The 25,046-nt window shown below is 41.5% G+C and overlaps 2 protein-coding genes across 3 annotated transcripts in view; one reads left to right on the top strand and one right to left on the bottom strand.

The window, feature by feature from the left end:
• The window catches only part of LOC122563597 (glucocorticoid modulatory element-binding protein 1-like), a 44,341-nt gene extending 43,514 nt beyond the window's left edge, over positions 1-827 (bottom strand). The window contains exon 1 of the mRNA XM_043717524.1: positions 487-827. Coding sequence (XP_043573459.1) covers positions 487-626 — 140 coding nt within the window. The 5' untranslated portion in view covers positions 627-827. The remainder of the gene's footprint in view (positions 1-486) is intronic.
• A 6,662-nt stretch (positions 828-7,489) lies between these two features.
• LOC122563599 (dnaJ homolog subfamily C member 5-like) lies at positions 7,490-23,503 on the top strand. 2 transcript variants are annotated; one of them, XM_043717529.1, is made up of 5 exons: positions 7,490-7,636; positions 12,470-12,694; positions 14,235-14,448; positions 17,842-17,965; positions 22,167-23,503. In XM_043717529.1, exons 2-5 carry the CDS (start codon positions 12,588-12,590, stop codon positions 22,262-22,264), a joined length of 543 nt encoding a protein of 180 aa, XP_043573464.1. In that variant the 5' UTR covers positions 7,490-7,636; positions 12,470-12,587; the 3' UTR covers positions 22,265-23,503. The 2 variants fall into 2 exon arrangements, with proteins under 2 accessions (XP_043573464.1, XP_043573463.1); XM_043717528.1 differs by having other exon boundaries at positions 7,492-7,636; positions 12,580-12,694.
• The last annotated feature ends 1,543 nt before the right edge of the window (positions 23,504-25,046 follow it).

Here is a 25,046-nt window from a genome sequence, read left to right on the forward strand (position 1 = left end):
CCGCAAAAAAAGATGGGGGAAACACAGGGTCGCCCGGAAAAAAAAGGAGGGGGTGGGAAAGACACAGGGTCACCCTGAAAAATGGGGTTGGGGTGGGGGCGGAAGTACAGTGCACCTGCGAAAATGGTGAGGAGGGGAACAGGGCACCCGCAAAAAAGAGGGGGGAGGGGGGGGAAACAGTGTGTGTGGGTGGGGTGAGTTTCATTGCGCTTGGTCTCCTCAGGATTTCCGACGGGGGCCGTGGAGCGCAACAGAGGCGACGCCTCAATCCCTGCGCTTTCGGCGTTGGTGCTGTCCCCCCCCTCCCCCCTAAAAATGTAATGGTTCCGTTTGAAAATGTGAGAGGATATTGTGAAGCATTAAGCTCCGTCTAGTCTGATGTCTGAGTGTGACGGCCAGGCTCCAGACCTTCACTGGGTGGGTGTCTGAAGCCGGTAGGCCCCACACCCCCCACCCCTCCCCCGGACCCCAGTACAGGATCCTTACCTATGCTGGACCGGCTGCAGCTGCAGGATGACTTGGGTCTTGCTCTCCTCGGAGCTCTCCCCCTCTAGGCTTGCGGGCTCGGCCTTCACCACCACCACATCCCCGACAGGCACCGCGTTCACCTCCGCCGCGTTCGCCATCTTCGCTGCCTCGCCCTCCTCCTTTTGCTCGCTCCGAACGATCGCTCGCTGACTCCTCCGACGAGGGGGGAGGGCCTGCGGGGCCTAGAGGCCCACCCGCGGGCTCTGGGCGCCGCTGAACAAACCGAGAAATGACCGAGGTCCCGCGGTCTCTACTTCGGCGCTTTTCCGTCACCAACGTCTCCCTGCCAGCGTCGACGCGTCGTTACGCCATCACGTCCACGGCGGCGCGTCACCGTCATGTGCCCTACGCCGCCTTCCGGCCCATCCTGAATTGTGTCTGCTCAGAATTCCGCCATCTTTCATACTGGCAAGGGGCCACATCATCGTGCAATAACATTGCTGGAGAAACTTAAAAATCATACAACATCAGCTTTCGAGGCGCTACCTCTAGATCAGGTGGTCCTCGAAAGCTAGTGCTTCCAAATAAGCCTGTTGGACGATAACGTGGTGTTCGCAGACCTGCTGAGTTTCTCCAAAATTTTCTACTTCTGTTTTTGTATCAATTTTCCATCACCCGCAGTTTTTTATTTCTCCATATTTCAAATATTCATTGCGATATACAATTCACCCTTTAACAATTTGAGATCCTTTTTAAAAATATGTATTTGGAAATATTTTAATATCCTTGAACCAGAATATTTTTACCTCATATTAAGTTTTTTTAAAAATTCAAATTCTGGTTTCGAAACTTGACTTTCTTTCTCCACAGATGCTGCCAGAGTTGCTTCGGCATTTTATTTTTACTTCAGATGTCCATCATCCGCAATCTGTTACTTTTAAATATTTTTTCTCGATATTTTCTGTTTTGGCGTTCATTGTAAAACTCGAGTTCTCCGATTCTTAAGTTCTAATGTTGAAAAAAAAAGCAAAATTTGTTAGAAACACAGCCAGCTCAAGTTGGTGCCTCAAAAGGTTTCTGTAGAGCATTTTTATTGCTTGTCTGATGATTGTGTTTTCCAAAAAAATCTATTCAACAGGTTATCAGATCATTATTACGTTGCTCCTACGGTACCAGCAACATTTCCTATTTTATAACTGTGATTTCTGTTACATTGTAACAGTATAGTACTCGTAAATGAGCGAGGAACTAAATGTTACATATTATGTATCCTGGGTGTTGCATTCACTGTCCCACGTGCCTAATAACAATGCATCAATCTATGTAGTGCACAGAGAGCAGGAAGAAATATTAAGTTTCAGCACTGAGTCGAAAATATGACTGTTTCTAACTCATGGAAACCAGAATAAGTAACAATTACAGTCCAAAAAATACTAAATTATCTGCTTTGACCAATGTACAAAATGCAACAGAAATGTTTTTATTTCATTTCCTCTATGCTAGGAACATTTGCACACTACATTCACCTTGTGTGACGGAACAAGTCCTTTTTTTATCTATATCTTTTGCATATGAACTACATTAAAGGAAATTATAAACGCACAGAATGCTGCAGAAACTCAGCAGGTCTGGCAACAATGGAGAGAGAGAGAGTCTGGAATGCCTTCTTCGTAAGACTTCCAGAATTCCAGCATGTGCTGAACTTTGCTTTTATTAAAGGAAATTATATTTGTCATAGAGTCATACAGCATGGAAACAGACCCTTCGGTCCAACTCGTCTGTGCCGACCAGTTATCCTAACCTAATGTAGTTCCATTTGCCAGCACTTGGCCCATATCCTGCTCAACCCTTCCTATTCATATACCCATCCAGATGCCTTTTAAGTGCTGCAATTATACCAGCCTCCATAATTTCCTCTGGCAGCTCATTCCATACATGCACCACCCTCTGTGTGAAAAAGTTATCCCTTAGGTCCCTTTTATATCTTTCCCCTCTCACCCTAAACCTATGTCCTCTAGTTCTGGACTCCCTGTCCCAGGGAAAAGACCTTGTCTATTTATCCTATCCATGCCCCTCATAATTTTGTAAACCTCTATCAGGTCACCCCTCAGCCTCCGACACTCCAGGGAAAGCAGTCCCACCCTATTCAGCCTCTCCTGATAGCTCAAATCCTCCAACCTTGGTAACATCCTTGTAGATCTTTTCTGAACCCTTTCAAGTTTCATAACATCGGAGACCAGAATTGCACACAATATTCCAACAGTGGCCTAACCAATGTCCTGTACCATCGCAATATGACCTCCCAACTCCTGTCCTTAATACTCTGACCAATAAAGGAAAGCATACGAAACACCTTCTTCGCTATCCTATCTACCTGCAATTCTACTTTCAAGGAGCTATGAAGCTGCACTCCAAGGTCTGTTTATTCAGCAACACTCCCTACGATCTTACCGTTAAGTGTAAAAGTCCTGCTCTGATTTGCGTTTCCAAAATGCAGCACCTCACATTTATCTAAATGAAACTCTATCTGCCACTCCTCAGCCCAATGGTTCCATCTGATCAAGATCCCATTGTAATCTGAGATAGCCTTCTTCGCTGTTTACTACACCTCCAATTTTGGTGTCATCTGCAAACTTACTAACTGTACCTCCTATGTTCACATCCAAATCATTTATTTAGATGACAAAAAGCAGTGGACCCAGCACCAAACTTTGTGGCACATCACTGGTCACAGGCCTCTCGTCTGAAAAGCAAACCCCTCACCAACACCTTCTGTCTTCTACCTCTCAGCCAGTTTTGTATCCAAATGGCTAGTTCTCCCTGTATTCCATGAAATCTAACCTTGCTAACCAGTCTCCCATGATAAACCTTGTCGACATCTTACTGAACTCCATATAGATCACGTCTACTGCTCTGCCCTCATCAAACCTCTTTATCACTTCAAAAAACTCAATCAAGTTCATAAGACATGATTTCCCATGCTGACCATTCCTAATCAGTCTGTGCCTTTCCAAATACATGTAAATCCTCAGGATTCCCTTCAACAACTTGTCCACAACCAATGTGAGGCTCACTGGTCTACAGTTCCCTGGCTTTTCCTTACCACGTTTCTTAAATAGTGGCACCACATTAGCCAACCTCCAGTCTTCTGGCACCTTACCTGTGGCTATCGATGATACAAATATCTCAGCAAGGGACCTAGCAATCACTTTCCTAGCTTCCCACAGAAGGCTAGAGTATACCTGATCAGGTCCTGGGGATTTATCCACTTGTATGTGTCAAGACATCCAGCACCTCCTCCTCTGTAATATAGACATTTTTCAAGATGTCACCATCTATTTCCATACATTCTACATCTTCTGTGTCCTTTTCCACAGTAAATACTGATGCAAAATACTCATTTAGTATCCCCCATTTTCTGCGGCTCCACACAAAGGCTGCCTTGCTGACTTTTGAGGGGCCCTACTCTCTCCCTAGTTACTCTTTTGTCCTAAAAAAAATTATAATATCTATTTGGATTCTCCTTAACCCTATTGGCCAAAACTATCTCATGTCCCCTTTTTGCCCTCCTGATTTCCCGTTTAAGTATACTTCTATTGCCTTTATACTCTTCTAATGATTCACTCAGTCTCTCCTGTCTATACTTGACATATGCTTCCTTCTTTTTCTTAACCAAAACCTCAATTTCTTCAGCCATCCAGCATTCCCTACACCTACCAGCCTTTCCTTTCACCCTAACAGGAATATACTGTATTTGGACTTTTATTACCTCATTTTTGAAGGCTTTCCATTTTCCAGCCATCCATTTACCTGTGAACATCTGCCCTCAGTCAGATTCTGAAAGTTCTTGCCTAATACCATCACCAGCTCCTCAGCCACGCATTCATCTGCTTTATCCTCCTATTCCTGCCCTCACTAGCTCATAGCACCACAAGTAATCCAAATATTGCTACCCTTGAGGACCTCCTTTTTAAATTCCTATCTAACCTTCTATATTCTACCTTCAGAATTTCATCCTTTTCCCTTCCAATGTTGTTGGTTCCAATGTGTACAACGATCTCCTGCTGGTCCCTCTCCACTTTGAGAACATTCTGCACCATCTCTGAGATATCTTTGATTCTGGCACCAGGGAGGCAACTCATCATTCTGATTTTTCACTACTGGCCGCAGAAAGGTCTGTCTGTGCCTTGGACGAGAAAGTTCCCTATCAAAATCGATTGCTTGGAACCCAACATACCCGTAATTACATTAGAGCCAGTCTCAATACCAGAAACGTGGCTGGTCATGCTGCACTCCCATGAGGGTCCGTCACCCCTTATGTTTATATTTTAATATCTTAGCCTTATTGCTGAACAGGAAACATATTGACTTTTGTCTTGAATTTCTAAAATAGAATCCATACACCAGACAGAAGTCTGCTTTTTAAATGAAAAAACTATTTCTACATTGATCCCTTGTGATGTAAAGGCACTTGGGGAGGCTTCCCATTATCTCATCATCAACATTATCAAAATTTCACTTCGGATTTATTTACCAACTCCCACTCTTTGTCTGTATTACTTTAATGTTTATGCTTACAACATTGAATGTATGTTCAAATGTTCAGCTTTGTTTTGTGAATACTGTGTAATGAAAATTCCACAGATCTTGAGAATTTTAGCTAAAGCCCAAGATATGATGCTGATCGCTGCTTACTGTCAGTTCACTTCTGCCTATTCTTGGTTATCGTTTAGTAAAATGTGGCAGGTCCAAATGGTGAAGATAGGGTTCCATTCTAATTCTCCAGGATTGGCCTGGAGTCTCCAAGCATCTCCAGATCACCGCAGTGTACAGAAGAAAAGAGACTTTATTCTTTGAATTTTTGTCCATGTCAGAAATAAAAGTATTGAAATTAGGCACAGAAATGCTACTTGACTAGTAGTCAAGCATTATCTAATTAGGTGGTGAATCTTTTGTTTTCTAATTGGAACAGGAAGGTCAAAATATGTTGGTTGACGAATGAATGTTACTTTGGGCAATTTACATAATGAAACTCCTAGGAATACAACCAATTGCAGTTGGGAACCCTGCGTGTAGATGTGTCAAAATTCTTGCTCCTTGTCACATACCACTTGTGTACATTAGAGGTCACTATCCCACTCATAAATTCAATCCAGCACAAGAACTTGTTCTTGCACCCACACAGCTTATTATCACCCAATACATGACATGTGCATAAAACAATCAATTTATGTAGCCCTCATCCAATCCTTCTCTTAAACGATTTAACTGCTGCATTGTAATTTTAGAATGTACAGTGGAACGGTTTGCACTGTGTCTGCACTTGCTGACACACAGGATCATGTGCATTAGCAGCAATGCTGCTCATAAATATAGTTAACAAATAGTGACATAATCTAATAATAATATAACTTTAATGAAACAGTATATCAAGTAAGAGAAATGAAGTGTTAAACAGCACCATCCATGTCCCACAAGTGAATAAAGGAACAGAATGGCTTCTTTAGTTCTCTGCCTGAAGGTAGATCAGATCTACAGCACCATTATCTCCACCCTGAGCTGGTTAAGGAGGCAGTTCCTTAATCCATCCAGCCAAAATGGGATTGAACTCTTATGCTGTTGGCACCAAGCTGAAACAGAAAGGCAGTGCACCAACGGACTCTCCTATCCAGGAGTCCAAGTTGCTGTGACAACTTAGACTTTAATATGCATGTTATCTCCTGGAACTATGGATGGTGATGACAGAGGCTCCAATGTATTTCGATTACATGGCTGACCATGTTTTTGGGACGAGGGTTCCACTCCCGCCACAGCAAATGGCAAATTTAGAATTCAATATAAATCTGGAATAAAAAACTATCCTAATTTCAACCATGAAATCATTGTCGATTGTTGTAAAATGCATCTAGTTCTCTAATGATCTAAAAGGAAAGCAATCTGCTGACCTTACCTGGTCTTGCCTAAATGTGACTCCTGACCTATAACAGTGTAGTTGACTTTTAACAGCTGTCTGAGCAGTTAGACACGGACAGTAAACACTGGCCCAGCCAGTGGTGGCTACATGCCATGAACAAAAGAAAACTGCCCTGTTCTTCGATCTTACCATTTGCAGATTGATACTCAATCTTCTTTGGTTGCACCATGAGTGGAGCTTCTAGATCAGAGGCAGGGGCATCATTCACTGTAACACAAGACCCCTTCTCCATTACCCTCAATGAAGCCCATTTGACTTGATACATGAAACCATGGTGATAGAATATGCTGACATCACCGTTACATTCTCAATGAGTCCATAGCGATAGAATGCGCTGGTTTTATTTGCTTTGAAGTAATTTTTAAACTGTAAAGATTTGTAAGTTGAAATGCAACTCTGGATTTCATATGAAATTTCTTTGCCTCCTATTTTAATCTGTTGATTTTAGATAGTTTAATTGAATGATTATGCTAGAGAATAATGTAACTATGTGATATTTCAGCCTAGTGATAGGTTATCTGTGATCCTTTTGAGAGGCCAGATGGTCTCCACTGGCTATTTAAAAAGAATATCATAAGCCAAGCCACTTGAAATCACACACTTATCACATGGATACTGATTACGTGTGTGGATCCATGGCTTCTTAATGGATTTCAAAGCCAACTGCGATCAATTGTCCACCGCTACTACTCCAAGGGTTGAGGGCTGTTGTTGTGCAGAGCTAATACCCCAACTTCTGTGTGAGAAGATCTGGGTGCAAGTTCCACCTGGTCCAGAGATGTGTCATAACACGTCTGACAATGTCAAATAAAAATATGTACACCAATGAGTTCAATTGAATTAACTATATACAGGTCAGGAATTGAGGTTGATGCTGCGTTGGGTTTAGCTCAATTCCACACTGTGTGGCGCATGTAAGCATAGCCACTATAGGTAGTTGAAATTGTTTTTCTCAATGGATCTGACAGCATAGCAGTTGCTATAGCATCTCATAGTCAGGAGGGTGTGTCTTATGCTCCTACTCCAAAAGGCAGATTCTCTTTTGATTTGTTACTGATCACAAGACTTGTTACATGTACAGAACAGACCTTCAATAGCAGATTTCAGGAAGTATTTGCACAAGGTTTCTTGTCAAGTCATACTCTCGCTAGTGGAATTATTACCTGCAGATATTGGATCCAAACAAAGACTGAGGTAAGGAAACAACTCTGAAAATTCAGAACAGCCCCAATGAGAACTCTCAGCTACTCCTCCTGTGCAGGTGCACTGAGCTGCAGCTGCTTTGTGGGCCATCGGCCTGTGTTTGTTGCAAAATTAACAGATAAGGCACGAACCTGACAATTTAGAAAATTTAGACAATGAAGGGATAATTCTGGAGCAAGGGAGAGAGGCAAAGGTGGGTAAGTGACCGGAGTTGGAGAGTAGTGGAAAAGAAGAGATGTTGCAGAGAGAAGGAGAGAGAGAGCAAGGAAGCAGAAGGAAAGAGGAAGAAAGGGAGTGGCAGACTGGAAGAGTGGAGAAGAATGAGGGGCAAGGTCAGGAAGGAAGGGAGAGGGGTAAGAGTGGAGGAAAAAGGGTGTATGCAGATGGACATGCAGTGGGATAGAGGAACACCACCAGCGGAGCTGAGTGAGACAGCTGTGGAGTATTTAAGGGAATTATGTGTAGAAACAGAATGTGGAAATGCAGAGGAAGAGGTTTGGGAGAGGAAGGACAGGAGAGAGAAAGCAGAGGAATGGGATAAAACCTTAACAGTTCATGTTTCCACACCATAAACCTGTATTGGAAAAAATACAGATCACTGTTTAGTTAAGATGATTTTTAACATCAGCATTTAAATGTTAGAAATTATAAACTATACAAACCATTTAGGTGAAATTGGCAAGGATTGCACTACAGTGCACTGGATGTGGTACGACAGGATGGACATCTTACCTGTAGTTCTGTATCAACTGCCATTATCGTTGCTTCCTCCCTATGCTGTCTAAGGATGACTTCTGTTTTTGGTGCTGCGCCTCCCCCCCTCCAAAAATTATGTAAATTTTTGCTATATATTCTGTGTTAGGATTGAGCCCTCCACTATCACCTGATGAAGGAGTGTCGCTCTGAAAGCTAGTGTGCTTACAATTAAACCAGTTGGACTATAACCTGGTGTTGTGTGATTTTTAACTTTGTACACCCCAGTCCAACACCGGCATCTCCAAGTCTTCCAGCAGAGAGCATCGAAAAGACTTCAGGAAAAAAAATACCCTGTTTGCTTTCAATTGCCAGTCCAAGGGAATAGGATCAGGTTCAATTATACTCACCACCTGGAAATGCGCCACTTGGGATACTGTTAGAAATCTCCACTTCAATCATTGATAATCACCATTGCTGCGCTGTGTAGGAGATTCTGGCCCAATAGTTTATAGGCAGAAATATAAAATGCATTATACAGCATCATTCACAACATCAAACTTCTCAAAGCACTTTATACCCATAATATAGTTTTTGAAGTGTAGTCAGTGTCAAAATGTAGAAAAAGCAGCAGCCATTTTGTGTACAGCAAGCTCACAGAAATTGCAAAGTGATAATGGTATGATTTATCTTAGCTGATGTTGATTTAGGGATATGTACTGGCCAGGAGAACATTACTATTCAAAATAGCACAATGGAATCTTTTGCTTCTACCTGGGAGGGCAGATGAGGCCTTAGATAACATCTAATCTAAAAGGCAGCATTTTTAATAGGGTATTCCCTCAGTATTAGCATAGGAGTTTCAGTCTGGATTATGTCCTAAATCCTGGAAAATTATTTTATCACATTTTTCATAATTTAAGTAGAAAACTGGAAATACTACAAAAGCATCTAAAGCTTTTATAAAGGACTATAGCCTATTTATTCAAATGTTTAAGTATCTGCAATCTGTATACAAAGATTGATTAATGATGAACAATAGTGAAGGATTTTGAAAATTTGAACAAGTGATTTTACAACCATAAAGGTGGATAAATAAATCCCTGCGACCTGATCAGGTGTCCACAAGAATTCTGTGGGAAGCTAGAGAAGTGATTACTGAGCACCTTGCTAAGATATTTGTATCATCAATAGCCACAGGTAAGGTGCCGGAAGACTGGAGGTTGGCTTACATGGTGCCACTATTTCAGAAAGGTGGTAAGAAAAAGGCAGGGAACTATAGACTGGTGAGTCTGACATCAGTGATGGGCAAGTTGTTGGAGGGAATCCTGAGGGATAGGATTTGCATGTATTAGGAAAGGCAAGGTCTGATTAGCGACTGTCAACATGGCTTTGTGAGTGGGATATCATGTCTCACAAACTTGATTGAGTTTTTTGAAGAAGTAGTAAAGAGGATTGATGAGGGCAGAGCATTAGACTTGATCTATATGGAGTTCAGTAAGGCGTTCGACAAGGTTTCTCATGGTAGACTGGTTAGCAAGGTTAGATCACACAGGGAGAACTAACTATTTAGATACAGAACTGGCTCAAAGGTCGAAGACTGAGGGTAGTGGTGGAGGTTTACTTTTCAAATTGGAGGCCTGTGACCAGCGGAGTGGCACAAAGAACAGTGCTGGGTCCACTGCTTTGCATTATTTATATAAATGATTTGAATGAGAACACAGGAGGTATGGTGAGTAAGTTTGCAGATGACACCAAAATTGGAGGTGGAGTGGACAGTGAAGGTTACTTCAGATTACAACGGGATCTTGATCAGATGGGCCAATGGACCAATGAGTGGCAGATGGAGTTTAATTTAGATAAATGTGAGGTGCTGCATTTTGGAAATGGCAAATCAGGGCAGGATTTATACACTTAATGGTAAGGTCCTGGGGAGTGTTGCTGAACAAACAGACCTTGGAGTACAGGTTCATAGTTCCTTGAAAGTAGAGTCGCACATAGATAGGATAGTGAAGAAGGCATTTGGTATGCTTACTTGTATTGGTCAGTGCTTTGAGTATTGGAGTTGGGAGGTCATGTTGCAGCTCTATGAGACCTTGGTTAGGCCAGTATTGAAATACAATGTGCAATTCTAGTCTCGCTGCTATATGACGGATGTTGTGAAACTTGAAAGGGTTTAGAAAAGATTTACGAGGATTCACCAGGGTTGGAGGGTTTGAGCTATAGGAGAGGCTGAATAGACTGGTGCAATTTTTCCTGGAGCATTGGAGGCTGAGGGGTGATCTTATGGAGGTTTATTATATCATGAGGGGCATGGATTGGGTAAATAGACAGGGTCTTTTCCCCAGGGCGAGGGAGTCCAGAAATAGAGGGTGGTTTAAAGTGAGAGGAGAAACATTTAAAAGGGATCTAAGGGGCAACTTTTTCACACAGAGGGTGGTATGTATATGGAAGGAGCTGCCAGAGGATATAGTGGAGGCTAGTACAATTACAACATTTAAAAGACATCTGGATGGGTATATGAATAGGAAGGGCTCAGAGGAATATAGGCCAAGTGCTGGCGAATGGGACGAGATTTATTTAGGATATCTGGTTGGACCAAAGGGACTGTTTCCGTGCTGTATATCTCTATGACTCTATGACTCTAAGTAACTTCTAAAACAATTTTAGACCGCCAAGGAGTAATTTTGAGTTTGTTAGACATTGTGAAACAGGCAATAAAGAATTGGTCTATCCTTTCTACACCTTTTGCAACTTATAGCTACATTAAACGTGCAGAGGATGCTGAAGATGAGGACTCTGAGAAAGGAATGTGGGAGTGAGTGAGACTGGGGAATTGGAGGAGAGGGAAGCTAGAGAATGGAGAGAAAAGGTCATCTATTTTAAATACTAACTGTTTCTCTCTGCTTCCTGACCGACTGAGAATTTTCAGAATTTTCTGTTTTTATTTGGGAAATTATGGGGACTGGAGAATGGATGATGATATGTTCTGAAGTAAACAGGCAGGAGGCTAGAAGAACACAGCAAGCTAGGCAGCATCAGGTGTTGGAGAGGTCAACGCTTTGGGTGTAACCCTTCTTCAGGAGCAAAGCCTAGATCAATGTGATTTCTTTGTATGAGAAATCCCAGAAGGGCAGCACAGTGGCTCAGTGGTTAGTACTGCTACCTCACAGCACCAGGGTCCTAGGTTCAATTCCATCCTCGGGTGACTGTCTCTGTGGAGTTTGCACATTCTCCCCATGTCTGCGTGAGTTTCCTCCCACAGTCCAAAGATGTGCAGGCCAGGTGAATTGGCCATGCTAAATTGCCCATAGTTAGATGCATTAGTCAGAGGGGGGTGGGTTGCTCTTTGGAGGATCGGTGTGGACTTGTTGGGCCGAAGGGCCTGATTCCACACTATAGGGAATCTAATCTAATGTGATTCACGACTGCCTTTGGAGGAGAACTTAAATTTAGCCCATACAAAACTTTACATATTTAATTATACAAGATATTTTCTGAGGAGCAGAAAATAGCAGCAGCTCCTGAAGCAGCAAAATGATGAGTGGGAGTGTCACTAAAAAAGAAGCAGCCAGGGACCATTCTGCCAGTAAAAAGGAGGATTTTCACTGGAAAGATGTAGAAGGAAGTTTCATGGCAGTGATTGTAATTGCTGCTGCACTGGTGCTATTGCCCTTAGGTTGGATTCAACAACCACAATCTTTTCTAGATTAGAGTGGTGCTGGAAAAGCCACAGCAGTTCAGGCAGCATCCGAGGAGCAGGAAAATCGATGTTTCGGGCAAAAGCCCTTCATTAGGAATGAAGGGCTTTTGGCCGAAATGTCCATTTTCCTGCTCCTCAGATGCTGCCTGAACTGCTATGCTTTTCCAGCACCACTCAAATCTAGAATCTAGTTTCCAACATCTGCAGTCCTTGTTTTTACCACACTCTTTTCCCATCTTCCAACAATACATATCCAGCAAAGTTACAGTGGTAGGAAACAGAAGGAAATTCAGAATCATTCAGGCTCTGGCTGTCAGATTTTCTTTAAAGCTGTGCATTAGAAGTTGAGACAAAGACAGGTGCCTGTGCTCTTGTAAATTGTAGATTAGGGCATCTAAGGATTATGAACATTTGCTCTTGGTATGCAGGCAGACAGCAGCAACTGTGACACGTGCGTCACCCTTCACAGAAGTCCTTCAGATGGTTGGGACTTTGACAACCAACTGTTAACCATCTCATTGTCTTCACTTTCTAAAAGAAGCTATAATGGCCAACAGACGTGAGCGAGCAAATTCAACAAGTGGCGAAACTCTCTACAGGATTCTACATTTGCCAAGAAAATCTACTCCAGAAGAGGTTAAAGCAGCATACAGGTAGAGACACGGCAATGAAATTTGGCTTTTAAGGTCCTTGAGCCTGTTCTGTCTTTAAATTGTATCATAATTGATCTGTGTCTTCCCTCCATTTTCCAGCATTGCCCCATTTTCTTTGATACTCATATCCAACATCCCACTGAAAAGTGTAAACTCCAGTCCCTGCTTTCACCCTCTCAAAGGGTCCAGGTCTAATTTTGATATTGTGCCTACTGGATCCTTTGGTTCAGTTTGTGCCAGTCATCATTTTCTTGCTACTATTTGTATCTACTCCTGCCAACAGATCTGCTAACATGGTGTGCCACACTCACCTGGCCTGTGCCATGTTCACACATTCATTGCAACCAGTCCATGACACTCAATGATATTTAGACTGACCCCTCTTTCTGAAGCCCTCTACTTTGACCTCTCAAAGAGACCTTGGTAGGACATGGCTGAAATCCTGACAAGTTGACTTGTTTTGAATGTCTTGCATCTTCTTGCTCTTACAATTTCAATTACCTTCTCATTTATTCTTGTGTGTAATTTTTAGCATAAATCTTAGCATCCACATATCAAAAACTTCTATTTTCTTCTTTGGAATTTCAGTATTGTCTGAGGCACACAGATAAGTGGGTAGAATGTGGCACCTTATGAGTTTTATGAGATTAGTCTTGTTAAATTAGACACTGATAGTTTCACTATTGGGTGACTTGGTAAACCATTCATTCATTAATTAATTACAGGCTGAGTATCTGGGATGAGCTGAATATCTGTTTGATTCTAGCCCACGCTGCATGGCAGATTCACCAGCTAATTGAAATTAACAACAACCTGCATTTATAAGACACCTTTAACATTGTTAAACATCGTAAGGCACTTCACAGCAGCGCTTATCAAACAAATTTTGACAGTCATGTAAAGACATGTTAAGACAAGTGATCAAAAAACTTGTCAAGAAATTAGCTGTTAAGGAGCATCTTACAGAAGGAAAGAGAGGTAAAGAGGCCACAAGGTTTACGGAGGGAATTTCAGAGTTTAGGTTCGAGGCAGCTGAAAGAATAGTAGAGCAGTGATGCACATGAGCCCAGAATTGGAGGTGTGCAGAAATCTTGGAATATTATAAAGGTAAAAATCATACAACACCAGGTTATAGTCCAACAGGTTTATTTGGAAGCACTAGCTTTCAGAGTGCTGCTCCTTCATCAGGTGGTTGTGGAGCAGAATCATAAGACACAGAATTTATAGCAAGTTACAAAGGTAGGAAGTGGATGAAGCTATGGAGAGATTTGAAGAGAAAGATGCAGAATATTTAAATTGCGGTATAGACAGACAGTGAACCAATGTAGATCAGGAAGTAGCGGATGTTGAGTGATGGGGCTTGGTATAAATTCGGGTGAATTCGAGCAGCAGGGTTTTTATGAGTTCAGATTTATGGAGGGAGAAAGATGGGAGGCCATCCAGAAGAACTATTTCCAAAAAGAATATTTTAAGAAGGATAATTGCTGCCTCTATCGGTTGTTTTTGATTGCTATTGATTCTGTGTCTGATTGTAATGTAGAAAGCTGGCACTAAGATATCACCCAGATAAAAATCTGGATGACCCTACAGCTGCTGAACTGTTCAAAGAAATAAACAGAGCCAATACCATACTCTCTGATGAAAAGAAGAAGCGTATCTATGACTCATATGGCTCAGTCGGGCTGCAAATGGCCTCAATGCTTGGGGAGGATGGGGAAAACATCCTCGCCTCAAAGAATAACTGCTGCATAAAGGTGAGCTGTGTTACTCCACCCTCACACTTCCATTACTCCCCCCTTACACTTGCATTACTGGTCCCATGACACATCAATCCCACCTTTGCTCAACCTTCCCATTCAATTTTGATGATCTGATGATTCTCGACTGGCAGCCTATGCAATCTCTCCTATCCAAAATCTCCAAGATATTTTTGTAAGGATTGAATAAAAGTGTCCAAAACAAATTAAAGTAATACACCATTTTATGATAATTTTCCTCCACGTACATTTTTTCCTCACACATTTTGCTCTCTGTGTCCGGGAGATTCAACTTGAATTCCTACCGGTTGATACCTGAGACCATGGCTATGTTTGTTTTGGCCACAATGCTATGCTTTCACATGAGATGAATGACAATCATGTTCCCAATTGTGTCTCTCCCCTCCCCTTCTCTTTCCTGAATTAGTTACCAATCCATGGCCACTGGATGCTTTCCAGCACTTTAGTCAAGTTGCTGTATTCTATATGTGGATTGATAGTTTATTCAAACATGTATGATCACAGCCTAACATAATCCTGTCCTCCCCGTTGTATTGGTGGAATAATCTCTAAGCCTTCTTCTGTTTATTTTCAACCTTAAATCCTCTATCCTACACGCTCTTTGTCCCTCACTTAGGTTTCATGGAACCTTGGCTCCATGATAGCACATCCACCTTCAGATAATAGGGAATCCAGACTAACTTCTTATGCAATGCTGAGGGAATAGAGTCATAGAGTCATACAGCACGGAAACAGACACTTTGGTCCAACTCATCCATGCCATCCAAGTTTCGCAAACTCAACCCATCGTATTTGCCTGCATTTGGCACATATCCCTCTAAACATTTCCTATTCATGTACCTGTCTAAATGTTTTTAAAATGATGTAACTATAGCTGCATCTACCACTTCCTCTGGCAGTTCATTTCACATATGAACCACTCACTGTGTGAAAATGTTGCCCCTCAGGTCCCTTTTAAATTTGCCTCCTCTCACCTAAAGTGCCCTCTAGTTTGAACTTCCCAACCCAACAGAAAGGACATTTGATTTATCTATGCCCCTCAAGATTTTGTAAAGTTATGAAAGCTCGCCCCTCAACCTCCTATGTTCCAGTCAAAAAAGTCCCAGTCTATCATTAGAATGCCTACAGTATGGAAACAGGCCATTTGGCCCCTCGAGTCTGAACCAACCCTCTGAAGATCATCCCACCCAAACCCAACCCCCTACCCTGTCCCTGTAACCCTGCATTTTCTATGGTTAACCTACCCAACCTAAACAAGGCAATTTAGCATGGCCAATCCACGTAACTGCACATCTTTGGACTGTGGGAGGAAACTGGAGCACCTGAAGGAAGCCCACGTAGACACGGGGAGAATATGCAATCTCCACACAGACAGTCAGCCACAAGTGGAATCAAACCCAGGTCCCTAATGCTGTGAGGCAGTAGTGCTAACCACTGAGCCACCATTCCACCCTCATCCTTATAACTAAAACCTCCCAGTCTCATAACATCCTTGTACATCCTTTCTGTGGATCTCCAATTTAATAATGTTCTTCCTATACCAGGGGAACCAAAACTGTACACAGTATTTCAAAAGTGGCCTCACAATGTCCTGTACAACTGAAACATTATGTTCCAACTCCTGTACTTAATGGTCTGAGCAATGAAGGCAAGCATGCCAAATGTCTTCTTTACCACCCTGTCTACCTGTGTTGCAATTTTCAATGAACTTGAATACTTGAACCCCTATGTCTCTCAGTTCAACAACACCACCCAGGGCCTACTATTAAATGTGTAAGCTCTGCCCTTGATTGTCTTACCAAAATCTATCTACCAATCCCCAACCTATTGGTCCAATTGATCAAGCTCTTGTTGTCCTATTATATAAATGTCAGCCCTTCTGGTTCCACCAGAGCTACAGCAGATCTCCTGGAGAATTGCCTGATATTTTCCTTGCAGCCGATAAAAGTTAAATGAAAACTTAAATAACTAACAACTTTATAACACAAAAATTAGATGAAAATATTTTAGAAATAAATCATGGCTTTTGATGCACTTTTTGTTTATATTTTTAAGTTAACTATGGTGGGAGCAAATTTAGTAATAACTTTCAAAAGAGAATTGGATAAATACTTGGAATGGAATTTTTTCGGCATTGTGGGAAAGGAAAGGGCAGTGTGGCTAATTGGATGCAATATGAGTTGAATGGCCTCTTCCCAGGGAATATTATTCTCAGACTCTGTATAGGGATGGGTCTTCTTTCGCAAATTAGTCTTCAAAATGAGTGGCTTAGTGGTTAGCACTACAGCCTCACAGCACCAGAGACCCAGGTTCGATTGCAGCCTTGAGCGACTGTCTGTGTGGAGTTTGCACATTCTCCCCGTGTCTGCATGGGTTTCCTCCCACAGTCCAAAGATGTGCAGGTCTGGTAAATTGCCCATAGCGTTAGTAGGTCTGGGTGGGTTACTCTTCGGAGGGTTGGTGTGGACTTGTTGGGCTGAACAGCCTGTTTCCACACTGTAGGGAATCTAATCTAATCTAAAATAACAGTATTTATAACATTACAGGTCAATATGAACAGGTTTATACACTGTAATTTAATAACTATTCTTGGCATTAATTAAGTACAGCTAAACCTCGCAAATTCACAGGAGAGTCCATGTACATTAACAGTTTCAAGTTCAAAGTTGATCAGACCTCAAATTAATTCTGATTTCTCTTCCCTTGCACCCAATCTTGTATGTCCTTTTCTATTTTCATTATGTTTCAGCATTTCTTTAATCTTTTTTCATTCCCTTACCAATAAACTTACTGATTGCACATCCTGATTCATGTGTCCATCAAATTTTATGCAGGAGGCAGTTACTAAAATATCAGAGGCCGTCGAAGCGTTAGTCAGGATGTTATCTGTTCATCACTTTGGACTATTTTACTTTGCCTGCAAATGTTCACACCCAATCAATACAGCTCTTTCCCACCACTTCTATCCAACTATTTGAAAATGTCAAAAATCTCCTGGAACCACCTGAAATAAAATAGGGAGCCAACACGATGCTATGTTATCTATACTGCAGCTGTTAATTTCTCGAGGATTTGTTGCAAGTTATAGGACTCGTTTCCAACAAAGGATTGATCAAACTTTAATGAGATCAGACAAAAGTTGTTGGATAGTTTAAGTAAAGAAATGAATGCAAAATGGAAGTTGTTGGCAGTGCTTTAAGTCAGAGGACTTGAACACATCTGATCCAATGCTGGCTTTGCAGTTCACGCCCTTACCACTGGGACTCAGGTCCTTGGGTTTAGAGGCAGGATGATTGTAATGTCTGGTCTCATTGTCGGTTAGTTGTTTTTTTTCCCAATTGTGTACTGAAAGCTTTGTTTCTCTTACAGTTTTTGGCCTATTTCTGTACGATCATCACTTGCTGTTGCTGCTGTTTGTGTTGTTGTTTCTGCTGTGGCAAGTGTTTACCAAAGGCTGATCAAACCAATGAGAGCTCTGGAGACATTCCCACAGGTGAGGAACACATGGTAATTAAGGTGCATGTTAAACATCCATCAGACCCATTTGAAAATACTAACTCCTGTATTTATCCTTCTGATTTTCATCCTACCCTTCTAAAGGTGTTGATTCCTGCTGGGGTGCAGTGCATTTTTCCAGCAGGAGACCATGAGCCCCTCACACTTGTTCCACATTTCATTAGATCACTGCTGATCTGTGTCATAATCCCATTACTTGTTTGCCTATCATCCTCTACTCACCAAAAATCTATTAATCTTCACCTTTAAAGCTCCAATTTTCTCACCAGCATAGTCACGAGAAAATGTGAAGAGAGCTGAATTGGTTCTCCTCTTTCCAACCTTGCTTGTTGGTCTACTAACTCGATTTTCTCTCTCCACCCTTCAGGCTCTCTGCCTGTATTCCTGATGAAGGGCTTTTGCCCGAAATGTCGATTTTACTGCTCCTTGGATGCTGCCTGAACTGCTGTGCTTTTCCAGCACCATTCTAATCTAGACTCTAGTTTCCAGCACCTACAGTCATTGGTTTTACCTCTCCACAGATGCTGCCAGACCTGTTGAGCTTTTCAAGCAATTTCTGAGTTTGTTTCTGATTTCCAGCATCCTCAGTTCTTTAGTTTTTTAAGTTCTTTACAACATGAACTTTTAACTTCATTTTCTCAATTAAAATGCAGTTAATTTTTTTCACCAGAAACAAAATGGAGCCAATTACAAAGATGTTCTTGAGTGAAAGGAAGTGCAGTTTTACTGTTTGCTAATGCAAAAGCATAATAGACTTGGGATTGTCTCCTCTGTTACCAGACCATTAATAAGTTCACTCTCCAAGTAAACTTTGACTACTGGCTCCTCTAGGATGCTGGAAGTTAACTTGTTTCCAGGTTGAACTTTTCATAAGTTATCTTATCCTGATCTATGAAAACATTGACATTAAATGTGGTCATCTCAACATTTCAGTGTTACAGATTGAAGAAATTTTTTTTATAAATTTATTTAAAATAGACTTTGAAGGAACAATTTAATTTCCCCAATCCAGTTCTTTCATAGTCAGTAGTACTATTCCAGACATTGAGCTCCTAATTTCATTACGGCCGAATAAGGCAGGGTAAAATGTTTCCCCTCTTTTTTTTAGATTAGATTAGATTACTCACAGTGTGGAAACAGGCCTTTCAGCCCAACAAATCCACACTGACCTTCCGAAGAGGAACCCACCCAGACCCATTCCCCTACATTTACCCTTTCACCTAACACTACGGGCAATTTAGCATGGCCAATTCACCTAACCTGCACATTTTTGGACTGTGGGAGGAAAGCGGAGCACCTGGAGGAAAGCCACACAGACACAGGGAGAATGTACAAACTCCACACAGACAGTTGCCTGAGGCGGGAATTGAACCCAGATCTCTGGCGCTGTGAGACAGTAGTGCTAACCACTGTGCCACTGTGTCGCCCATTATCAATCTGCCAGTTGGTTGCAGCAAAGATTTATGTTCTTTTTAGCATGTGAGTATAGCTATTCTCCAATTACTGTAAGCAATAAGGAGGCAATTAAAAAGCTTTCTTGAGTGAAAGGAAAAGCTATTATGTACTAACCACAAGAAAAACAATAGTTGACACACACACACACAAACACACACACACACATATATATCAGTTGAAAAGTTAAAAGGAAATAGGGTCCAGTACAAAGGAAGGTAAAATAATATACAATTTGAAGTCTTTAGGGAGTGTTTGAGGTGTAAAGTTTTAAATTGACACTATGGTTGACTATTAGTATCTGGGACCATCAATAATAATGAATGACGTAGTTATCCTTTGAGTTCTCAGTGTCCTGATATTTATCTCCAATCAAGGTGCTTTGTCCTCCTGAAAGAAAGCATCAATAGCCTCTGTTCAGTGCTGCATCCTTAGTTTCATCTCCTCTCTCTGTCAAAACAACTCCTTGGAAGCTTGTCTGTTGCGGAAGATATGTTCTCAGGCTTATTAATTGTAGGTGAGGTGTCATGTGAACATTTTCAAAAAGTATGAATTAGACTAGAAAATGGAGGCCTTTTTAAACACTTTCTCAAGGGGCTTGCTGGCTGGTTTCATTGCTCTTAGAAAAACATGTTAATTTCAGCTTGTCTCTCCCTTGTTTAATCTATATTGGTTTCATGAAACTTAGCTAACCATTTGATTGCCGTGGTCATTTAAAGCCTGTGCTTTTGTTGCCTTTTTAAAAAAATAATTTCAACCCATGAAAGTCCCAGCTATTAATAGGACAATGGAATTAGAAAATTAATAGTCCATATTTATGCCACCATGACAGCACTCCTTACCTTCTGGGCAGACAATTCCATATTTCCACTATCCTTTGTTTTTTAACATCACCACTAAATGGTCTATTGCAGCTAAATGTGACATGGTCATATCCATTCTCCAAGCACCTCTGCTTTCACTACTGATGCACAGTGGTAACAGTATACAGTACATTATCTACAAGATGCACTGTGGCAATTCACCAAGGGTCCCTCAACAGAATTTTCCAAACTGGGACTTCTGCTACCTAGAAGGGCACATGGGAAAACCACCACCTGCATGTTCCCTTCCAAGCCACACACTATTCTGACTTGGAATTACAGGGGGCCCCCGATTTACTAATGTGATCACATATGGGGTGTAATGTTAAAGATCTGATATCTGAAAATTTCCCGTACTTACGAATGGTGACTTAATATTGTCCTGCATTGCATTTAGAGTTGTTTACAAATCGACTTGTTAATGGACTCAAGAAGTCATAACATGGGGACCGCCTGTATATTGCCATTCATGCACTGTCACAGTCAATCTCCTGAACTCCTTTCCTAACGGCCGTGTGGATTCATTTGGGCCTAAATGGACTGCCGTGATTCAAGAAAGCAACTCACCACTACTTTCTTTTGAGCAATTAGGGGTGAGCAGCAAATGTCGGACTAGCCAGTGATGCCCACATCTCATGAACAAGTAAAATAAACAGTGACTAAACTATGGTTAGACGCAGGATCTTACATTTCCCTAGTCTACAGGTCTCTAGACTACAAATTAATGACTCTTTGATTTGATTTAATTTGATTTGTTGTCACTTGTACCGAGACACAGTGAAAAAAATTGCTTTGCCTGCTAACCGGACAAATAATACCTTACCTAAGTACATCAGAGTAATAGAACAAATAGGAATGAGTTTCATTGGGAGAGTTACTGGAGGAGTAGGGTTGAGATGGTTTGGGTACAGGAGGAATGGGATTCAATGGGAGGGTTAGAATACTGGAAGAATAGGGTTCATTGGGAGGTAAAAGATCCAAGAGGAATGAGTTTTGATAGGTGCGTTAGAGTACTGAAGGAATGGGGTTTGAGTGGAGAGGTAAGAAACTGGAGGAATGGTTTTATTGGGCTACTGATGCGACAAGTTTTAATCAGAGCTGGATAAACGAAGAAAGGATTTCTATGGGCAGTTAAGGTACTGAAGGGATGATGTTCAATGCAAGGGTTAGGACATGCGAGAGATGGGGCCTGATTGCAGTGTTTTAATACTGGAGAGGCAGATAGTTGTTAATGAGCACTAAAGGTAGGATATTCAAAGAGAAAATGTAGACAATTTTGTCGGCAGTGTTGTAGATTCTAATGGAGAACCGAGGTAGCGAAATGATTATTGGGAGTTTGTATGTCACAGGAATTGGCCTTGATGAGACAAATGGTCTTTCCTTCTTGCTTATTTTTCTGTCAGTGTAATTTTAGCCAATTCCCCAGCTGAGGTGAGCTAATTTAGCAAAAAGAAGATATTGAACCAACAACAATCCAGCCTCTGAGGATTAGTGCTGCACAGATGGTAGCATTAAACACTTGCACAGTACAAATTCCTAGCAGAAGGAAAGAAAGACTTGCATTAAATAGCACCTTTCACACCTCTGGATGACCCAAAGAACTTCACACCTAATGAAATACTTACAAAGTGTAGTCACTGTTCAAAATGAAAAGGGATCAGCTTCGTGGCACTGAGGTTTAACATATTAATCAACACTCCCTTATTACTGCATTGTAAGGATCAGCTTTGGATGTTGTGCACAAGCTTATGAGGAACGAGTTGAGCCCACAACCTCTGCAACAAGAGGAAAGTACTATCCACTGAGCAATCCTTATAGTTTTAACACATTTATCTTGAATTTTATATCTATTTTCTTTTTCAGATGAATCAAATCCTATCTTGGATCAGCCATACACCATATATAGTGAAAACAGTCCATTAAACCAGGAGTGTGATAGCAGCTACAACGCAGTTAAATAAGGAGAAATGAGACATTTGCTATCGGTGGATATTACAGCCCAGTTCAACTTATTGAAGATTAGTAGAACTTTTGAAATAAGTCATTATTTTCAAATGTTTACGACACAGAAGGGAGTTTATTCACTGCACATTCTATTTGCCTTTCTGTTTACTACTGAATTATATGTGAAAAGGTATAAACATGCTCCCTCTGCCAAGTAAACCTTGTACTTTAACCTTCCTTGAAGAAACAAAACATGAGCAAAATTTAGGAAAAGTATATCTGTGGGAATTTCCTTCCCAATTCCTCAGGTTAATCAAACAAATTCCAGGGGATATGATTAAACATGCTGCACCATTAAAAAAAACCTCCTTAATTCTCCCAAAATATCACCTAAAACTTACAGCACAAAAACAAGCCATTTGGCTCAATTGATCTATGCCAGCATTAATGCTCAATTCCATTCCAATAGCCTCTTCCCAATCTGGCCTTATCAATATACTCCGTCATCTCTCATGTATACATTAAGCTTCATGCATCAATGTTCTCTGTCTTATCCACTCCACCAGATAGGGAGTTGGACATTCTCACCATTCTCCCTATAGAAAAGAGTGAAAATATAAAGTTGTTAGGCGGTAATCTACTTAAGCTTGAATGGATTTTTTTTTAAAATGGCAATAGACGGTGTTATGTCTCACTTCCCCTAAAAGTGGCAGAGCCAATATAGGTTCATGATCCGCATCCCTTTTCCGTCAGTCAATCAATCTCAAACTCCATTATTGTTCTCATGAGTGTAGCATCAAAGAACAATGAAGGTCTTGGATTGGAGAAGGTCATCAGGATGCTCCCAAGTGTCACACACTTCCTATAGCACATTATCCTTCCTACCCTTCAATACCCATGTGCCAAAAATGTGCCACTACCCCTTTGAAATTTGTAACGTTCCCCATTTGCAGTGCTCCCCTGGCAGACCCTCAGCCCATGCACCCGGCCTGAGATTGCTCTGCTCTGTACCTGGTTATAAGAGTGTAACGCTTTGAGTAAGTGAATCTTCCTCTGCATTGTGAAACTAAGGACATTCTTAAAAACAGAAAACCCTGTGAATATTTAGGAACTGTGGGAAATAAATAATTAAATAATAACATCTTTCGTACAATTTGTAGCCATCAAAATATTTGGCACTGATTCTGTAGACTGGGGTCTTTATGAAGCAATGCAGCCCCAAATAGGATTTAATAAATAAAATCTGTTGAGTAAAATATTGAAAATGACAACTTCATGGTCTAAGTATTATATGACATGCAGGTGCCGGTGTTGGCCTGGGATGGACAAAGTTAAAAATCATCGAGGAGAAAGTGAGGACTGCAGATGCTGGAGATCAGAGCTGAAAATGTGTTGCTGGAAAAGCGCAGCAGGTCAGGCAGCATCTAAGGAACAGGAGAATCGACGTTTCGGGCATAAGCCCTTCTTCAGGAACCTGAAGAAGGGCTTATGCCCGAAACGTCGATTCTCCTGTTCCTTGGATGCTGCCTGACCTGCTGCGCTTTTCTAGCAACACATTTTCAGCAAAGTTAAAAATCACACAACACCAGGTTATAGTCCAACAGATTTATTTGGAAGCACTAGCTTTCAAAGCTCTGCTTCTGCCTCAGGTGGCTGTGGACAATAAGATCATAAGACACAGAATTTATAGCCAAATGAGTACAGTGTCATGGAGATGTGATGATACATTAAACAATTTTAGATCAAGTCTTTCATCTTTTAGAATGGGATGCGTTGGTTTCTGTTCTTTGATATATAAATCCCAGAACTTCTTTTAAATTACATTCTCAAGAAAGGTCGAGCTATTCTAACAATAAGTGCCATCTCAATTCAGATAATGCATTAAGTTGTGAGGTCTGTCTGTGTCCCAGTGTTGAGTTAGACTAGTTCTGTTTCTAAAGTGGGATTTACAGAGTTTTACATGGATTCAGGCAGTTTTTGAGCAAAATAAAACAAATTCACCGCATAAACTTATATGTGTGTGTGTAGGAGAGACAGAGTGAGTGTGCGCGAGTGAGTGTGTGTATGTAAGTGTGAGTGCATGTGATAGAGTGTGTATGTGTGTATATGTGTGTGTAGACTTGGGTAAGTGTGTGGGTGAGAGTATGATAGGGTATATGCCTGTGAGAAGGTGCGTGCATGGTTGTGAGTGAAGGGAGTGTATGTGTGTGCATAAGAGAGAGAGTTTGTGTATGAGAGAGAATCTGGACAACAAAGGGTTCCCTGTCTGTTGCAGCCCATGTCTGTCTCCTGAGGAGGTCATTATGGTTTCTTGCTGTGGCATGTCGGAACTTGTGATCAATGAGTTGGGCATCGTACCCTGTTCTTATGAGGGTATCCTTGAGCACTTCCAGGTGTCCGTCATGTTTCTTCTCATCTGAACCGATCCTGTGTATGTGTAGGGCTTGTCTGTAAGGGATGGCTGTTTTAATATGTTTAGGGTGGAAACTAGAGAAGTGGGTTTGCGGTAGAGTGAGGTGCGAAGGTGCCCATCCTTGATGAAGATGCATGTGTCCAAGAATGAGACAGATACTAAAGAGTAGTCCATGGTAAGTCTGATGGTGGGATGAAACTCATTGATATCACTCTGTAGTTGTTTCAGTGACTCCTCACCATGGGTCCAGTGGAAGAAAATGGCATCAACATATCTGGTGTATAGTGTTGGTTGGAGGTCCTGTGCAGAAAGGAAGTCTTGTTCGAACTTATGCATGAAAATGTTGGTATATTGGAGTGCAAATTTGGTCCCCATGGCCATTCCGT

Source organism: Chiloscyllium plagiosum, chromosome 27 (genome assembly GCF_004010195.1).
Source record: "Chiloscyllium plagiosum isolate BGI_BamShark_2017 chromosome 27, ASM401019v2, whole genome shotgun sequence".
Taxonomy (NCBI): domain Eukaryota; kingdom Metazoa; phylum Chordata; class Chondrichthyes; order Orectolobiformes; family Hemiscylliidae; genus Chiloscyllium; species Chiloscyllium plagiosum.